Source organism: Saccopteryx bilineata, chromosome 1 (assembly GCF_036850765.1).
Source record: "Saccopteryx bilineata isolate mSacBil1 chromosome 1, mSacBil1_pri_phased_curated, whole genome shotgun sequence".
NCBI classification, from domain to species: domain Eukaryota; kingdom Metazoa; phylum Chordata; class Mammalia; order Chiroptera; family Emballonuridae; genus Saccopteryx; species Saccopteryx bilineata.
In genome coordinates, this window is record NC_089490.1 from 345,139,765 (window position 1) to 345,153,337 (window position 13,573).

The 13,573-nt window shown below is 37.5% G+C and overlaps 1 protein-coding gene across 3 annotated transcripts in view; it reads right to left on the reverse strand.

Annotated features, from left to right (window-relative positions):
- The window catches only part of UVRAG (UV radiation resistance associated), a 361,575-nt gene that overhangs the window by 134,261 nt on the left and 213,741 nt on the right, over positions 1–13,573 (reverse strand). For all 3 annotated transcript variants that reach the window (XM_066249903.1, XM_066249894.1, XM_066249913.1), the window contains one exon: positions 7,528–7,693. In XM_066249903.1, the coding sequence (XP_066106000.1) occupies positions 7,528–7,693 (166 nt within the window). The remainder of the gene's footprint in view (positions 1–7,527; positions 7,694–13,573) is intronic.

Consider the following 13,573-nt stretch of genomic DNA (forward strand, 5'->3'; position numbering starts at 1 on the left):
TTGAAAAGAATATGAGAAGGTACTCAAAATGGTACACTACAAAAAAAGAGAGGTTCTAATACAAGAAATGAGGGAATGGAATAGAAAACATGATCTTATACAAATAAGGTATAAGAAATATGGAAAACAAATAGCAAAATAGCAGAAGTCCTTCCATATCAATAATTTATACTAATTATAAGTAGATTAAACTCTCTAATCAAAATGCAGAGGTTGGCAGAATGAAAAAAAAAAAAATACCATAATCCAACCACATGCTGCCCAGAAGAGACTCATTTTAGAGCCAAAGACACAAATAGGTTCAAAGCAATCAAAAGAGAGCTGGGTGGCTATACTCTATCAAAAATTACTTCAAGAGGCAACAAGGGTCAACTCATCAATAAGAAATACAACTTAAAACATAATTACCAAATCACAGAGCCCTGAAATATATGAAGCAAAGACTGACAGAAATGAAGGGAGAAACAGTCCTACAATAATAGTTGGGAGAGTTTAATATCCCACTTTCAGTAATAGACAGAATATCTAGACAGAAGATTAATAAGAATATAAAGTACCCAACAGCACTGTAAACCATCTGGACCTAACATACAAGTATAGACACTACATTTAACAACAAGAGCATACACATTCTTCTCAAATGCATGTGGAACAACATTCTCTAAGACAGGCCATAAAACAAGTCTTAATAAATTTTAAAACATTGAAATCGCCTGACCAGGTGGTGGCACAGTGGATAGAGCATTGGACTGGGATGCCGAAGACCCAGGTTCGAGATCCCGAGGTCGCCAGCTTGAGCGCGGGCTCATCTGGTTTGAGCAAAAGCTCACCAGCTTGGACCCAAGGTCGCTGGTTCGAGCAAGGGGTTACTCGGTCTGCTGAAGGCCCGCGGTCAAGGCACATATGAGAAAGCAATCAATGAACAACTAAGGGGATGCAATAGGCAATGAAAAACTAATGACTGATGCTTCTCATCTCTCCATTCCTGTCTGTCTGTCCCTGTCTATCCCTCTCTCTGACTCTCTCTCTCTGTAAAAAAAAAAAGAAAGAAAGAAAAAGAAATCACACAAACTAAGTTCTCCATCACAATGGAATTAAACTAGAAATAAATAATAAAACAAAAACTAGAAAATTCACAAATATGTAAAAATTAAACTCTCTTAACCAACCTATTGGTCAATGAAAAAAATCACAAGGAACATTAGAAAATTCAGATAAATGAAAATGAAAACACAACATACCAAAATTTATGAGATGTGAAAACATATAGGTATAAACACTGACATTAAAAATGATTATCATATCAATATCCTCATACAATAACCTCACTTTTCTCTAGAGGAATAGAAAATAAACCCAAAGCTAGCAGAATAAAGAAAAAATAAAGATTAGAGTGGAGATAAACAAGATACAGAACAGAAAACCAGTGAAACCAAAAGTCAATTCTTTGAAAAGATCCACCTAATTAACAAAAAATATTTTCAAAGGTGGGGGGCATAACTAAAATCAGAAATAAAAATAGACATTATTAGAAAGTTTACAGAATTGAAAAGAATTATAAAAAATGCTACGTACATAATATTGTACCCTAACAAATTAGGTAATCTAGATGAAATACATATTTACACAAATGATCTAAATTGACTCAAGAATATATAAAAATATGCCTGACCAGGCAGTGGCACAGTGGATAGAGCATTGGCCTGGGATGTAGAGGACCCGGGTTCAAAACTCCGAGGTTGCCGGCTTGAGCACATGTTCATCCAGCTTGAGTACAGGCTTACCAATGTGAGCGTGGGATCGCTGGCTTGACCATGGGATCATAAACATGACCCCATGGTTGCTGGCTTGAAGTTCAAGGTCGCTGGCTTCAGCAAGGGGTCACTGGCTCAGCTGGTCAAGGCACATATGAGAAAGCAATCAATGAACAACAAAGGTGCCGCACAAAGAATTGATGCTTCTCATTTCTCTCCCTTTCTGTCTGTCTGTCTGTCCCTATTTGTCCCTCTCACAGTCTCTCTCACTAAAAAAAAAAAAAAAAAAAAGAATATATAAAAATATGAACAGACCTATAATAAGTAAAAGAATTGAATCAGTAATCAAACACCTCCCAACTAAGAAAAATCCAGGACCACATGGTCCTACTGGTAAATTATAACAAACATTTAAAAGAATATTTAACATCAATCCTCAAACCCTTCCAAAAAATACAAGGGAACACTTCCAAACTCATTCCATGAGGCCACTATTACCCTGATATGAAAGCCAGACAGAAGACAAGATAAGAAAGCTATAGACAAATAATCCTTATAAATACTGATGCAAAAATCCTCAATGAAATACTAGCAAACTCAATCCAATGGCTCATTAAATGCCTTATCTTCCTTTGCAGAAATAGAAAAGATGATCCATATGGAATTACAAGAGCCCTAAATAGCAAGAACAGTATTGAAACAGAACAACAAAGTTGGAGGATTTACACTTCTCAATTTCCAAACTTACAGTGGTCCTGGTGTAAGAACATACATATACATACTTATAGACCAATGGACCAGAACTTAGAGTCCAGAAATAATCTATGACTAAATTGATTTTCAACAAATGTGCAAGGGTATCTAATGGGGAAAAAGTAGTCTCTTCAACAAATGGTGCAGAGACAATTGGATATCCACATACAAAAGAATAAAGTTGGACCTCTACCTCATACCATATATAAACAGTAATTCAAAATGGGTCAAAGATCTAAATATAAAACACAAAATGATAAAAAAAAAGACTACAAGTAAACAAAGGGGTAACTCTTCATGACCTTGGATTAACCAAAAGCACTTTCAAACAAAAAATATAGTTAAAATACACTTAATCAAAATTTAAAACTGTGTATCAAAGGGTACTATAAAGATAGTGAAATAACTGTTTTAATGGCTTCTTATTCACCCCCCTGATAAGAGAGGAATTACTGCTCTAGGGTTATGGGGATGACTGAACACTGGACATCTGACACTGGACAGATGAAACTGGGAGCCACTTTATTAGTCACATACATTTGTAGCCCAGGGGAGAAGGATGCCACATATCATGCAGGGTCACATGGGATTTACAAGTGGGAACAGAGTGTGAAAGTTAATAAACAGAAACTACATTTAAAAATGGAGTCAGAAGCTGGAAGAGAGAACTCTCATGCTCAGTCAATGTATACTGCTGACCCCAACAGGAAAAGAAGTATCTTGCATCTCTGACAGGAACTGATACTATATTACTACCTCAGCAGAAAGAAGAAAAGATTCCTTCCTAATCAGCAACATCTCAGCCTATAAGAGATACCATAACACAGCTAATGAAAAGTCACTATATTTAGAACTTTCAGTTTCCTCCAATGGACTCTTCATTTAAAACAGCCCCTCCCAGGTCCATAAAAGAGAGTTCCTCTTTTGTTTTCTCTGTACTTGCACATGGTTTGCCATTACACCATATGTCCTAAATTGCAATTCTTTGTTGTACCGGAATAAACCCATTTTGCTACTTGTTTAAGGTCAACATTATTGAACAACCAGCTGTGAGAGGCAGGTTTTGTCGTATCAAAAGGATACAGTGGCCCTGGCCGGTTGGCTCAGCAGTAGAGCGTTGGCCTGGCGTGCGGGGGACCCGGGTTGGATTCCGGACCAGGGCACATAGGAGAAGCGCCCATCTGCTTCTCCACCCCCCCACCCCCCGCCTCCTTCCTCTCTGTCTCTCTCTTCCCCTCCCGCAGCCAAGGCTCCATTGGAGCAAAGATGGCCCGGGCGCTGGGGATGGCTCCTTGGCCTCCGCCCCAGGCGCTAGAGTGGCTCTGGTCACGGCAGAGCGACGCCCCGGAGGGGCAGAGCATCGCCCCCTGGTGGGCAGAGCTTCGCCCCTGGTGGGCGTGCCAGGTGGATCCCGGTCGGGCGCATGCGGGAGTCTGTCTGACTGTCTCTCCCCGTTTCCAGCTTCAGAAAAATACAAAAAAAAAAAAAAAAAAAGGATATAGTGCCTGACCAGGCAGTGGCGCAGTGGATAGAGCGTTGGACTGGGATGCAGAGGACCCAAGTTCGAGACCCCAAGGTCGCCAGCTTGAGTGCGGGCTCATCTGGTTTGAGGAAAAGCCCACCAGCTTGAACCCAAGGTCTCTGGCTCCAGCAAGGGGTTACTCGGTCTGCTGAAGGCCCATGGTCAAGGCACATATGAGAAAGCAATCAATGAACAACTAAGGTGTTGCAGCGCACAATGAAGAAACTAATGATTGATGCTTCTCATCTCTCTCCGTTCCTGTCTGTCTGTCCCTGTCTATCCCTCTCTCTGACTCACTGTCTCTGTAAAAAATAAATAAATTAAATTAAATTAAAAAAAAAAAAAAAGGATATAGTGATGACTGGTTCTTATGGGAGGATAAGATTGGTTTGTTTCCATTGATCTCCTAGCTAGCAAGAAACAAATTCACTGCATACTCAGGAAATCAGCAGGAACTACACCAGCTTATTGGTGGATAAGGAAGGTTGTTTGAAAGGAACAGCTTATTGGTAGATAAGGAAGATTGTTTGAATAGAGGAACAAGTCCATAAGAGCAGAGTGGGCGGGGCTATCCAAGGCCCTCCAGGTTTCACCAGATAACCAAGGCAGCAGATAATATTGACCTTAATTTTAGGCTTTAAACTGTAACAATCCAGAAAAAAGAGAAAAAATATTTACAAATAATACAGCTGATAAGAGACTAATATCCAGAATACATAAAGAAGGCTTACAACACAACAACAAAAAAATGTGCAACACAATTAAAAAATGAGCAAAGGACTTGGATAGACATTTTCCAAAGAGGATATATACATAGCCAGCAAGCACAAGAAAAGTGAGCAACGTCATTAGTCATCAAGGAAATACAAATAAAAACCACCATGATACACTACTTTACACCAGGGAATGTAAACTGGTATAGCTGCTGTGGAAAGATTTCGTGGTTCTTTAGTAAGTTAAAAATAGAATTACTGTATGACCAGCAATTCCACTCTAAGGTATATACACAAAAGAGTTGAAAATGGGTACTCAAACAAATAATTCTGAATGAATGTTCATAGCAGCACACTATTCACTAGCCAAAAGGTGGAAATAATCCATATGTCCATCAACAGATAAATAGTTAAACAAAATGTGGTATATACATTCAATGGAGTATTATTCAGCCGTAAAAGTGAGTAAAAGTACTAATTGTGCTACAATGTGGATACACCTTGAAAACATTAGACTAAGTGAAAGAAACGTTAACCAAAATGTCACATATTGTATGATTCCATTTATATAAAATATCCATAATTGGCAAATCCATAGAAACAGAAAGCAGATGGTAGTTGCTCAGGGTTGAGTAAGGGGAGTGCTTAGTGGGGGAGCAGGAAGTAACTGTTTAATGGGAACAGGGTTTTCTTTTGGAGTGATGAAATGTTTTAGAACTAGAGTTGGTGGTTGTGTAATACTGTGAATAAATATACTAAATGCCACTGAACTGTACACTAAAAAAGTTAATCCTCTGTGAATTTTACCTCAATTTTTTAAAAAGAGAAAAGAAGCCATACCCATGTCCCCCCTTCTGTCAAACATACATTTCAGGCTCTCTTTAAATGTTTTCAAAATAAAAAGCACATCTGAGCTATAAACTAATCAGCATCTTTGAAAAGAGGCTGGTTTATATTATAATAATGTTCTCCCTGCCCTGCACTTACAAGCTGAGAGTCACTGTCCTACCAGATATAGTACTAAATTATTCCACTGGGCCTAACTCTCCTGCTTTCTCACGCAGTTTCCTAAATAGAGTGGAGAATATTCATTTCTTCATGCCCATGGACACAACAACCTCTCAATCTGCAACACTGGATTTCAACCCTAACTACACACCAGAGTCACTTCCAGAAACTTGTAAAAAATCAAAATTTCTTGGGGAAAGGCCAAGAATCTCAGGGTTAGAATTTCTGCTCTTATTATTTCCTTCATTCTACTTTTGTAGGCCTTAAATAACTCTTTTTAGCTGTTTCAGAAGGAGACTTAGATAAATAATTTTTAAAAAACTTTTTTTCTTCTAATACATGTATTTGAGGGTATAAATTTCTCTCTGAGCACAAATTTTGCTGCACCTTACATGGTTTCATATGCTCTATTCTTACTATTATTCAGTTTAAAATAATTTCAAACTTCCTTTGTAATTTTTTCTTTGATCTATAGGTAATACAGAAGAATACTGTTTAGTTTAATATGCACACATTTGGAGACTTGATTGTTAATTTCTAGTAAATTACACTGTGGTCAGTAAACATACTATGAATTATTCTAATCTTTTGAAATTTGTTGAGGCCCAGCATAATCAATTTTAGTAACTGTTCCACGTGTACCTGAAGAGAATGTATATCCTGCAACCTTTGGAGCAATATTCTTTACTTATAATTTGGATCAAGTTTATTAATTGTACTACTGTTCAGGTCTTTTAGTTTCTAACTGATTCTTTCATCTGTTCTAATAGCTAATGAAAAAAACATTTTAAGTCCTCTGCAATGACTGTGGATTTCTTTGTAGTTCAGTTAACTTTTGTCTATATATTTGAAGTTATGGTTTTAAGTACATATATATCTAGAATTGACTGTATTATCATAAAATGTCCCACTTTAAATTGCCTTAATGAGGGACCCAACCAGCAACCTCTGCACGGCAGGATGACGCTCCAACCAACTGAGCCATCCTGCCAGGTCTCTTTTCTTTTTTTCTGCCTCGGATCAGGACATTTTCTGCTGACCTATCCTCCAGTTCACTAATCCATTTTTTAGATATGTACAATCTGTTAAGTCTTTTTATCTTTTTAGTGGTTGTCTCTCACAAATCTTTTACCTCTTTCATTTGTTGACTAATAGAAAACAGTTACTACATAAATACTTGCAGAGTTATATACTTGTCCTTACAAAAACAAATTAAACTTACATAAGTCAATTTTGTTATCATTAGCAATTTTAATAAGTATAAGAGTTGATCTATTATAATCTAAATGAATGATTACATTCTATTTTTAAAAAATAGAACTTTACAATCTTTTTTTTTTTTTTTTTTTTTTTTTTACAGGGACAGAGAGAGAGTCAGAGAGAGGGATAGATAGGAACAGACAGACAGGAACGGAGAGAGATGAGAAGCATCAATCATCAGTTTTTCGTTGTGACATCTTAGTTGTTCATTGATTACTTTCTCATATATGCCTTGACTGGGGGCCTTCAGCAGACCAAGTCACCCCTTGCTCTAGCTAGATACCTTGGGTCCAAGCTGGCGAGCTTTTTGCTCAAGCCAGATGAGCCCGAACTCAAGCTGGCGACCTTGGGCTCTCGAACCTGGGTCTTCGGCATCCCAGTCCGATGCTCTATCCACTGCGCCACCACCTGGTCAGGCAGAACTTTACAATCTAAGTCACATTTTATACAATATTTTTAATATATTCCATGTTCATACTGGCTTAATGTTAAAAGTATATTTTAAAAAGATACTTACTCTCTCTCTTTTTCTGTCAGCTTGTCATTGATATTATCTTTTATTGTTGATCTAGATCCCTTATGAATTACAGGGTATCTGAGGGGCACTTGCAGGAAAAAGGAAATCATGGAGACCAAATGTGCAGTGTAACCAAGGGCAACAGCAATGCTTCCATCATCTTTTGCTGTAAATTAGAAGCAGAAGAAAACAACGATTTACCTTACAAATGTAGTTTTGAGATCATAAAGAAACAATTTCAAAGGAGATTTTATTAAGAAATAACTGGTAAAGAAAAGATTAATCTCTTCTGAATTATATAGTTTACATTTCTAATTTTAAACTTTATACATTTATATATAAATTTATTTCAATTGTATGAATTTTGTACAAATTTAAACACATTAATAAGCCTTAAAATTTCATTTTCTATATTTAAAACTATTACCTAATAATTAATGTGGTAAAATTAACATTTGATATATATCTGAGAAATAAGTCTTGGTACACTCAAATATCCATTACTTTCTTTCCCAGCATTTTCAAAGGTAGAAATAATACTTGAGTCTATTATACAATGTGAAAATTAGTTTCAGAGGTTTAAACATAACACACTATATAAGCACTGTACACTTTATTCATTAACAACTTATAAGCAATATTGCTGTACTGCTATACTACTATACAACATTATTAATTCTAAGGTGAAGTGAAATATCACAATCCTTTGTGGGGTATGTTCTCCAAATTCACAAAAATAGTTTTGCATACATAAGTTTGTGAAGTTTGAAATATGAAAATAGGAGAAAATATTTTAAACAGTAAAAGCAAAAAAGTAAACAAAACAAAAACACACTTTTAATATATACTATATATTTATTCAATTTAGATGGAAGCACCTGTTGAAAAAAATGCCTGTATCCTACAGACAAACACAAGCAACAAGCAACTGTCTTTTAAGAAGTCATGGAAATTACATTTTTAACTCATCATTCAGATTTCTGCTACCACCTACCAAGTGTTAAATAATCATTCAGGTACTTAAAACCAAGAGTAATACAGCAAAAAGTTTAAGTTAGATCCAGAAAAAAGGAAAAAGTAACTGCTTGGTATTCAGTATTTCCAAAATACTTTAAAAAGTTTACATTCAAACTAACACACATGTGCACATACATTACAAATTTAACACATCATCTGGATTACCTCTAACTAAAGAAAGGCTGATATGATTGAGAAGACCTTGACATGAGTATTTCCTGATTTCTAAGGGTCACTTTAACTTCAATTATTAGTAATATTTTTCACATTCTTCTTTTATATTTATACTTAGTTATCTAAGCATTACCTTCTTACTGTAGGAACGCCATTATAACCCTCTAGTTCTCAGAGAATTCTCCCCCCTTGACTACCATAGCAAACCCTTGCTTTTTCTTTGATCGTATTATAAAAATAGGCGACTTTTATTAAAAACTTTTCTTCTGCCAGGAACTGACCACAGTACTTTATTTATGTCAGTACTTTATTCATCACCAATTACTAAACTGAGCACTTTTTATATGCTATTACATTTATTTCATAGATAAAAAAACTAAGACTCGGCCCTGGCCGGTTGGCTCAGCGGTAGAGCGTTGGCCTAGCGTGCGGAGGACCCGGGTTCGATTCCCGGCCAGGGCACACAGGAGAAGCGCCCATTTGCTTCTCCACCCCTCCGCCGCGCTTTCCTCTCTGTCTCTCTCGTCCCCTCCCACAGCCAAGGCTCCATTGGAGCAAAGATGGCCCGGGCGCTGGGGATGGCTCTGTGGCCTCTGCCCCAGGCGCTAGAGTGGCTCTGGTCGCAACATGGCGACGCCTAGGATGGGCAGAGCATCGCCCCCTGGTGGGCAGAGCGTCGCCCCTGGTGGGCGTGCCGGGTGGATCCCGGTCGGGCGCATGCGGGAGTCTGTCTGACTGTCTCTCCCTGTTTCCAGCTTCAGAAAAATGAAAAAAAAAAACAACAACAAAAAAAAACTAAGACTCAAAGAAAAAACCTGTTGAAGTAATACAGCTAGTATACAAGGTGACCTGACACTATCTCTGTCCTTTGGGCCCTCTACCACACTGTCTCAGAACTTGACTGTGGGATGGAGAACACTTATTTTCACTTGGAGGCTTAGAACATACCAAGCATATGATACACATATACCACTTTAGTTTCTTCACTCTTTTCTAGTAATGGCCAAGAACACATAAGAAGTCTGGAAGTCCTGGGTGACTTGTGGAGTGTCAAACAGAGAATGGGCTTCTCAACTAAGGCTTGATGTTCTTTCAAATCAAACAGTAGTCATTTCAACTGAAGTACTGAGTCATGCCCTAACTGACTAGAATTCTAACTATTTTTTAACCCTATTTTAGAGACCTTGTCCTCTAGCCCCAGTCCCATACAAGTACCTTGAATACTACCAACACTTTACTTCTTTTGAAATCTGTATACCACATTCTCCTAGAGGCTAAAATTACATTACATTGTAAATTCACCACACTATAATTTAATTATCATAATATTCTAATAAGGCTTCTAGGAGAAACCTTAAAAATCACTGAGTCTAATGCTATCCATTTAGAGATGAAAAAAATGAGACCTATGTGATTATAAGTGACTTGGTCAAAGTTACATAGGTAAACACTATGAGTGATGGAATAAGAGGAAGAACTGTATTTACACCCTGGGCCCCCAAAATATCTATCTCTGGAGTCACCACCGGAATGGTGAGCTACATAAGAGGACACTGAATCTTGCCTCCTGTTTTCTGTAAAGAGGAAGGCTTATAAAATTTAAAATATCCTATGGAACTTGTCTTTAAGAGCCTTCTTTGGAAGGGAGAGATGAGGAAGAAGAGGACTTACAGTAATGAAGACTAATACTACCCGAAGTGACCTGCCTGTATGTGCTTCCCACTCAGCTTTTCCTTTCCTATCTCACCTGACAGAGGCAACAGAAGGTCTCTTAATTAGCTTCCCAAATAAGTCAAATGCAAACTATGAATGTTTTTAAAAAAATCTATCCAATGCTGAATACTCAAGCATCTACATTTTCCCCCATATAACTAAAAGGGTAATGCTAAAAGATTACATTTGCATATTTTGAGACTACATCCACATATGTATTTAAAGAACAAAAATTAGTCTTCTAACATCACCTCTTCTCAATGATTAAAACAATTTTGCTCAAATTTAATGATAAAAAGGGTTTTTTTGAGAAACCTACACGTGCAAATCGAAAAGAAAGAGCAAAAACTGGAAACTGGGTAACACTGGAAATCAGCTTTGATTCTTGTTATTCACACTCACCGTCATTTCCACCACAAGACTCCCCGCTCCACCTATTAAAAACCCCAGGCTGTTTCCTCTTCCAGGCCATAGTGCTTACTTACAGCCTCACTGTTAAACACTGTGGTGTTAGATTTCCAATATTGAAGCTTTATATTAAAAAACATTTTAAAAGGACCACGGGTGAGGCATTACAAGGCCCAAGAGTATTCCAATACCCTCAAAAGGAAAACCACCTCCTGGTAGGGAAGTCACTTTCATCACCCCAAGACCACTGAACCTCCAGTGGGAAAATGTGAGCTCATATGGTTAATTATGGCTATTGCTGGCCACAAAACCTCAGATGTCACATTCTGTTGCCAATCACTTTAGCTAAAAAACCAAAGGGTTTAAGGTTTCCAGCATTCCAAGATCTAAAAGACTTTTTACCTGCCAAAGCCAAAACCTGGCTCTCTGGGGTGTACTTTTCCAGTAAGCATTAATGATGCCCCTAACACCTAATGCAGTGCCGAGGTTTGTGTTCCTTATGCTGCTCTGGGGGTTAGAAAGGTCACAGATGATAGTTTTGTTGGTGAGAAGAAGTTGGGGGGGGGGGGTGGAAAGGTTCAGGGAGGAAGAGAAATAAAATGTAAGACTCAGGTATGTAAAAAAAAATCCTGACCTAAAACAATGTTTTAAGCGGCTTCACACAAAACAAAAATCCACCATTTCCTCATAATACCTTTGATTTATTTTTTAAATGTTGATAGTTACTCAGGGCTGCAGTTCTGTGCAACTTTTTTGATAATAAATTTCACAAGCACACAATCTGAAGGACAACATTATAAATTCATTCAAACGTCCCTTTGACTTATATGCTGGATAAACTATTAATATTCAAATGCATCCAAGTATAATAAGTGATCTAAAAGCTCTTACCATCCTGCCTTCCCAATCACTGAAGCAGCTGATCTGTTAAGGAACCAAGCACCCACTGATCCAGACAGGACAAAATATTTAATACTCTAATCACTGCCACAGCATCTATGGAAGCAGTCCATGTTCTCAATGAGACACTGTTTGACATATGGACTCTCCTTTCCAAGAACTCATGCCTGCATAAAGGGATACAGACACAGAGGAAATCTGGGTCTCATTACCACAAAAGGCTCTGGCGTATGGATTACTTAAAACACAAACATTTTTTTTTTACAAGAAATGTCTCTGTCAATGGAACTCAAATAAATACCCTTCACCGGACAACTTACTCCCGTTGTGTCCAGGTCTCTTCAATATGCTCTAACAGTAACTTACCCAATTAGAAAAGCACAGTAAATTTGGGACCACTATAGAGGAGTTTCTCAAACAGTATTCACCGATATGATGTAAAGTCTATCTCAGAAAAGTCTCATTAATATCACAGAATAACCAGTTTGGAATTCCTTCACTATAATCTCACCAAGAATGCATCTGTTACAGAACACTAAAAAGCTGTCAGAAGTTTGGAAGAGGTTATTATTCAAAATAAGGAAGAAAACTACATCATGACAGAAATAAAATGGACCTTAAAATCAGGCTGACCAGGAATGACTTTAGTTCTGCCACTGATTAGTATGAGTTTTTGGAAAAATTAACTAATCTCTCTGAGACTCAATTTTCTTGTCTTTAAAAACAAATTGAGTGTAATTCTTTCCCTCACAGAAGGAGAGAAACAAGCTAGCATCGTGCATGATATTCCATGTTACCATATTTCTCCTCACCCGATCTAAAATGTCCTCCTACCCTTCTTTCAACAGGGGAATACTATATACTTCATTTTTTAAGACACCACAGCCATCATCTTTGCTAAAAAGGCTTTCCAGATCCCCTCCTATAAAACTTATTATTCCCATTTCTTGAATCCCACGTACCTGGTATAAACTTACAAATGCCTGACAAAAAGGATAAATTCAGTAAATATTTCTTGACTGGCTTGATTACAAGTTTGATGGCCTCAACTGGACTGAAATCTCAGAGGTAGGATCAATATCTTAATCATCTTTGTCTCCTCTCAGCACCTGGCACAGCAGATTCCACATGCTGGGCACTCAGTGAGTTTAGTAAATGGAAATGCCTTGTACAATACTAACATGAGCTGATAAAATCCAGTATTACCATATGTGCTTCTTCAAATTTCTGATTCCTAGGAATCATGGCGAGTGAATAGAGCCTTAGAGTAAAAGTAAGTGTTTATTTTGTTTTTCTCCCATTTTATTTTTCAGCAACTGCACTAAAAAGCTAAACTTACTTTTTAAAGAGTAGGAAGAATTTATTTAGCTTGTTTGGAATACACAAAGCAGGTAGCTAGGAAACAACTTCAAAGAAAACAAAAACAGAATCAAGAAACATCCCAGAGTGGACTAAAGTGACAGTTCACCAGTATTATATCCCCACCTCCCTTCAAATCATTCTATATTCAGCAGCCAGAGTAACTTTTAGAAACCTAAATCAGCTCATATCATCCCCATTCTTGAAAACTTTCAGAGCTTTCTCACTTTACCGAGAATAAATTATAAACTCCTGACAGTGGCCTCAGAGCTCAGCTGACCTTTCCTACCTCCTCTGATATAACTCTTCCTCTTGCTCACTATATCCAGCCACACAGGTCTGGTCTGGCCTTTTTTGTCCATCCTCCTTCACTTAATCTTTCCTTCTTTTCCTTCCTGTCTCTTGCAACTTAATTTCAATTACATTTATATGAGTGCTTTCTCTACAAAAAGCATTTTCAAATGTTACCCCATTC